Source organism: Dermacentor silvarum, chromosome 2 (genome assembly GCF_013339745.2).
Source record: "Dermacentor silvarum isolate Dsil-2018 chromosome 2, BIME_Dsil_1.4, whole genome shotgun sequence".
Classification (NCBI taxonomy): domain Eukaryota; kingdom Metazoa; phylum Arthropoda; class Arachnida; order Ixodida; family Ixodidae; genus Dermacentor; species Dermacentor silvarum.
Window position 1 is genome coordinate 160986219 of NC_051155.1, and position 6437 is coordinate 160992655.

The window sequence follows — 6437 nt, forward strand, 5'->3', positions numbered from 1 at the left end:
GTTTCGGCGAAGACTTTCAAAATTCATCTCAGGTTGCCTGTGGCAGATAGCCCAATTCTAGTTAATGTGTGGGTCTACTAGAAGAGGCGGACATTACTTGCACAAACACTTGACATGCATAATCGAAGAATTCACAAAAATTCACAAATTAAGTTTTTAACTGATAACCTGACGACCCATATTGCACTTTACAAATTGTAGCCGTGGGGTTTGCAAGGTGGACCCACTTGGAATTAATTCTCAGGGTGACACCAGTTTCGAGATAATAGTTCCCGAACATTGCGGAGAAATGCATTGACGTTCGAGTTAACTTTGTGCTTCAATGCATAAAGCGACGTTTTGTGACGAAACGAATTGGAATGCCAATGTATTTCTCCGCAAAGTTCGGGGATTAATTCCTCGAAACTGGTGTCATCCGGAGAATTCATTCCAAGTGGATCCGCCTTGCGAACTCCTCGGCTACAATTTGTAAATTGCAATATGAGCCATCAGGTAATTAGTTTAAAACTAAATTAGTGATTGTTAATTATTCGGATACGCATTTCAATTTCTTGTGCAAGTAATGTCCGCCTCTGCGAGTACACCAGCTCATGAACCAGAATTGTGCTATCTGCCACAGGCAACCTTTAAGAATTTCAAAACTTTCAAAGTTTGAAAGTTTCAAAAAACTTTCAAAGTTTTTTACTAATTACCTGATGACCCTATTGCAATTTACAAATTGTAGCTGTGAAGTTCGCAAGGTGGATCCACTTGGAACGAATTCTCGGGATGACACCAGTTTCGAGATATTAATTCCCGAACTTTGCCGGGAAATGCATTGGCGTTCCAGTTAGTTTAACAAAACGTCACTTTATGCATTGAAGCCCAAAATTAACTAGAACGCCAATGCATTTCTTGGCAATGTTCGGGAATTATTATCTCGAAACTGGTGTCATCCTGAGAAATATTTCCAAGTGGATCCGTCCTGCGAACTCCATGGCTGCAATTTGTAAATCGCAATATGGGCCATCAGGCAAAAAGTTAACTTAATTAGTGAATTTTTGTTGATTAGTCGATTATGCACTTCAATTTCTTGTGCAAGTAATGTCCGCCTCTTCGAGTAGAACAGCTCACGAACTAGAATTGTGCTATCTGCCGCAGGCAACATTAAATAAATTTTGAAAGTGTTCGCTGAAACACCCTGTATATATATGCGATATAACTATATGTGTATATACATAGCTAGATATGCAGTTTGCCATCAATTGTTAATTGGCGTTAGGTGTTTACGCCACGAAATTTTCCGACCAACGAGAGGTGTACAGCTTCGCTGCAAAAAATGAAAATCCCACTGCAATGCCCAACAACATTGCGGCACCGCAATTAGCAACTTGTATGCCCCATTTCGCATTTATGTATAATGTCATTTCATGAATTATTGAACAAAAATAAAGACGTTTTGATAAGTGCACACATTGGTCTGCTTTCGCATGAATCCATCTTGAAACCGTTGGTGCCCCCCCTCCCTCTTACACTACAGCAAATTACTACTAAAGTAAGCCGCACTATCTCGTAACTGAGTGTGGTTACTATCGCTGGTTGCCCAAGCTGCCGCAGGTGATTGCATATATATATATATATATATATATATATATATATATATATATATATATATATAGTCGTCAGAACTGGTGCGGTATGCTGTGGGACGAAGACAAGCGCAGCGAACCATCCGACATGCTTCTCTTGCTCCTGGTGGTCGACTTGGAAACCATCGAGCTGTACTTCTCTAGGGGGCACTGTTCCAGCGTCTTCTTCATGTGGTCTATGGAGACCTTGCTTGAGATCGAGGGCTGCCGCCTCGTCGCGGCATCGGTGACCTTGCACTCGACAGCAGAGGAAGCGGGCAGGTCGGATATCACAAACAGCGACACCAAGAGCAAGAGCGCCGCCATGGCAAACGCTACGTCCTCACGGCCGAGCTGCTGTAACACCAGCGTTGAACTGGCGCAGAGGGCGCCGATGCTGCCACTAGCGAGGGCCCAGCACAGGGCCACACCGCGCACGGCCGTAGGGACTGTCTCCATGATGTACGCGACGCTGACGACGATGGCTACGACAAGGATTCCACGCGAGAGCGCCAGTAGAACGGTGGCCGCCGGATGGAAGCTTACGACGAAAGTGAGCAGACAGTGGGTGCAGCCGGCCACCAAGGAAGCCACGCTGAACACCTTCACCAGAGCAAAGCGGGTGACCGCAGTGTGCATGGCTGCGTAGCTGAGCAGGCTGCCAACGAACGCGGCACCCATGAACCAACCACTGCTGCCCTCGCTGTCGTCGCTTCGCGCCACCATTGATATGACGTCTGTGAAGACGGCGAACATCAGCGAGAACTGGACGGCGAACATAATCAACGCTCGCCGCCGAACCGAGGCGGCGTCGAGCAACGGGCCTTGTTTGACGGTGGAGTAGGCGGCACAGTTCCGGTACTTCCAGCGATCCCTCTTCAGCATCAGTTTGTCGAGAAGGCAGGCTGTGCCGGCGAAGGAAAAGCGGTTCATCTCGGCCGCGATCAGCATCGTGGCCTTGGCCTCTTTCAGATTGCCCTTGGCGATGAGCCAGCGCGGCGATTCTTGCGCGGCTCCGAACGTTGCGAGTAGAAGCAGTGTCGGCGAGAGAAACACGGCTTGTTTCAAGGCCCAGCTTATCTGCAGGCTCGTAATGATCACAAACCATAGGTCGCCCAGCACGAAGCTCGCTGTCGCAGCGAAGATGAGGTACAACGGCCTGTGTTCGTGGACGGTAACCTCGAAGCAGACGAGCACGGTCATGGCGGAGCTCGCAGCCACACAGCCGGATACGAAAAACTGCGCCAAGGTGTAAAGCGCGTAGTTGGGGGCCAGGCATCCAGCTACTGTCGACGCAATCGTAGCCGTCGCGACCACGAGCTGAACAGGCATCCTGCCGAATAGGTCGGCCGCGGCACCCGACAGCAGCAGGAACACGCCGGAACCCGCGTGCTGCGCAGCCATTGCGGCGGCGAGCAAGGCGCGCCTGTGGCAAACCATGTTCCAGACGCTTATGACTGAGGTCGAGGCTTGTGCTTGGTCGTAGTCCCACTCGTAGCACTCGACCACATTGCTAGTGTCGTTCGGCGAGTCACCGGGGTTCTCGAATACGTGGCAACGACTGTGGCGTCCGTCGGCGCCCACCGGTATGGCATCGTTCTTCCAGGCGTCCACCGAGACGTTGTATGCGGCCGGTCTCTTGCACCAATGGTCCACGTCGTGCGAGATTAGGGGTAGCAGTACGGCGTTACCGTTCAGCAGGAAGATGGTGACGGCGGTGAGGATCAGCAGCCGCCTCTGGAAAACTCCGTCGCCGAAACCTTCCTGGCAGTCGAAGCATTCACTCGTCAGGAGGTCGGCGGCTGCGAGTCGCCGCGGGAGAAAAAGGTCCATGCCCCTTCTTTAACACGAAGGTCTTGGTCCACAGCTATATTACTTCGGTGCTTCTACTGCTGCTGAAAACGAGGCTCCGCGGCACATCGAGATAACTCCTTCTTCGTCTTCGCACGTAGTGGCGCAAGCCACGCGGAAGAATTAAGAAGAATGACGTTAAACATGGTACCATGTTTACAAGGAAATACTGAAATCACTGCTTGTATCAGAGCGTTATTGGGCAGCTACTTAAAACGGAAAAAGATAATGAGAACGGAGAAGTACATAATGGAAAAGATTATGCATATATGAATATTTTTAAAAGAAGACGTGTGCCGTCGTCGCCACGCCATGGTCGTCATACACACTCCGTGTACAATGTTCGTCACGCTATTATCATCCAGCGCTGGTCATCGTACGATTGTCCTCGCACCGTTGTCATGCCATCTTCGCCAACGTATCGTTGTCAAACAGTTGTCATGCATTCATTGCGATGCCGTTGTTGTAACGCCTTCGCAGTCATTGCATCGTCATCATTCTAACTTCATCTGATTTTCATCATGCCGTCGTCATACCGCCATGTTGTCGCCATTGTCGCCATACTGTCATTGTCATCATACAGCGTTCGAAGTTGCGTTGACGTCATTTCTTCTTCATTCTATCGTAATCACGTTGTCGTTATTCAATCGTCATTATGCTGTCGTTGTCATGTCATCGTCTAAAATGCGCCGTCGTCAGACAGTCGCTATCATGCATCCGTTGTCGTACCATCGTGGTCGTTCAATCGTCGTCGCTTCAGCTTCCTGATCAGTTTATGGTCATGTAATCGGCATCATACCGCCTTCGTCATACACTCGTCTTCATCTCATTGTCCCCATGTCGTAATCCTACTGTCGTCGTGAAATCATCGTCAGCAATTAAGAATCAGCATCTCATTTTCGTCATGCCGCTGTTACTCGGACATACCTATACTCTGTTTCAGTAGTTCCGTGCAGCACTGTGGAAGCTACCGGCTTCTTGGCCAATCAGGGGGCCGAAAACATCCTAAAGTTGCCCTTCCGCGCCCTAGCCTCTGCTATTGGCGAGCGCTGCAGCGCAGGCGGCCGTAGGATCTACTAAGACTGCAAAATGCGCAGCGAGATCAGCTGTAGTAATAGCAGCGGTAGAAAATTCGTTCCATGTTCGCCCTGGCACACAAAACGGCGTGTGTTTTCAACATATTTCGGGATACAGAGGAGAAGGAGGTTGCCGAGGCAGCGAAAGCGAAGGGTTCAGAAGCAGCCATAGAGTTAACATAACCAACTCTACAGGAAAAGGACCCCATAGCATCCATGCATTGAAATCGGCAACCGCAAGGGCGAAGCCATCAGCCGTGTTGCTACCCAGTGGACACGCGCAGTCGCAGACGACGAGATGCGATCCAACCGAGACGAGCAATCAACGCGATCACGAGCCTCCGCCGGTATGGTGGCGCCATCTAGTTCAGGCGCCTGCAAACGCAGATTTTCAGGCAGCGTAAATTTTATATCCAAATTTTATAAATACCCATGTGATCTTTCTGACAAATACTTGGAATAAACTGTAAACGTTCTCCGTGTGTACGTGCTCCGTGTAAATGCTTGTTTTTTTTCTAATATTTTCAACATTCTTAGCGCTACAAATATGAGTCGTAGCAACATGGCGGCGCCTTCGTGGTTGCCGCTTTTTTCACCCAGCCATTCCTCTCTAGTCGGGTACAACTTTAGAAGGAAGCAGCCCTATAGAGTTTATCACTATATTACCTAGAGGGAAATCCGGCGCTGCTGCGCTGTGGTATGCGTGGGAATTCCGGTATATTGTGACTTCGGATTGGCATTGTTCTCGCAGAGCCAGAAGACGCGCCCGGCTAGCACCATTCCGTCTGTAACAATAATTCATTTCCTGCTGAAACACCACGTAAATAGCTATTTTAGCTTTATTATTAGACAAAAGCATGTTTTGTTTCATTATTAGGACATATTATTGGGTGTACAGTTATATGAAGCGTAAGCGTTATCAGCTGGCCGTGAGTGAGTGAAATAACTTTTATTACAGGTCCGGCGAGGACTCGAACTCATCGCGCACCCGGCTAGTCCCACGTCGGGACCGGCAGGTCTAGCCCACCAGCCCGGTCGCGGGCACACCGGACAGTCAGGATTTGCTTGTCTAGAGCGGGGCTACGCAGAAGCGAGTCCCACTCATCCTTGCTGAACTTGGGGTATCTCGACCCGCACTCCCAGAGCATGTGTGCTAGAGTGGAGGTCTGCCCACAGGATGGGCAGGCGTCGTCGCGATATACGTCAGGGTAAACTTCGTGCAGAACGGCCAGACACGGATATGTGCCGGTCTGTAAAAGTCTAAGCGAAACAGCTTGCGCCCTATTCAATTTGGGGTGAGGGGGTGGAAAGACCCTTCTGGACATGTAGAAAAATTTTGTCACCTCGTTGTGAGTAGCGGGAGCATCCCTGTGGCCGTAGGGGGGAGGGGTGTCGGCTCTCCTTACAGAGGAAGCGCGGTCGGTGAGGTCGCGCGCAGCCTCGTGAGCAGACTCATTGAGGTTCGGGGGAGCACCCTCGACCGACCCTACGTGAGCGGGAAACCAGTGAATCGAATGATGCGTGAGAGCATCCGGATTGGAGACGCTAAGAAGACGAGCAGCCTGCTCGGCGATGCGACCCTTCTGAAAAGCCCTAACTGCCGTTTTGGAATCGCTGTAGATCTCAGACCCACGACCGTCTAGCAGGGCGAGGGCGATGGCGGCTGGCCCTAAAGCGGGGCTTTAGCTGGCTGCTAAAGTTGCCGGAAAGACGACAAGATTCTCGCTCGCTTTGGAACCACTTGTCGTCTGTTCTCGCTTTTGTTCGCTTGATCCTGCATTGTAGGTGAGTAAACTTTAATGCGAGATGCAATGTGGGTCAATGAAAGCCTTTTATGTAGATTTTACTTTAAGGACGCTTTATTTGTGTAGTCATATCCACGTTTTAAACGAAGCCTCGTTCT

The 6437-nt window shown here is 49.9% G+C and overlaps 1 protein-coding gene across 1 annotated transcript; it reads right to left on the bottom strand.

Moving 5' to 3' along the window:
- Window positions 1-1661: 1661 nt before the first annotated feature.
- LOC119440507 (solute carrier family 22 member 7) lies at window positions 1662-3440 on the bottom strand. Its single transcript, XM_037705409.1, has one exon. It carries the CDS (start codon window positions 3438-3440, stop codon window positions 1662-1664), a length of 1779 nt encoding a protein of 592 aa, XP_037561337.1.
- Between the last annotated feature and the right edge of the window lie 2997 nt (window positions 3441-6437).

Excerpts from the sequence above, each read along its gene's own strand:
- LOC119440507 (XM_037705409.1), bottom strand. The coding sequence starts at position 3,440 with ATGGACCTTTTTCTCCCGCGGCGACTCGCAGCCGCCGACCTCCTGACG.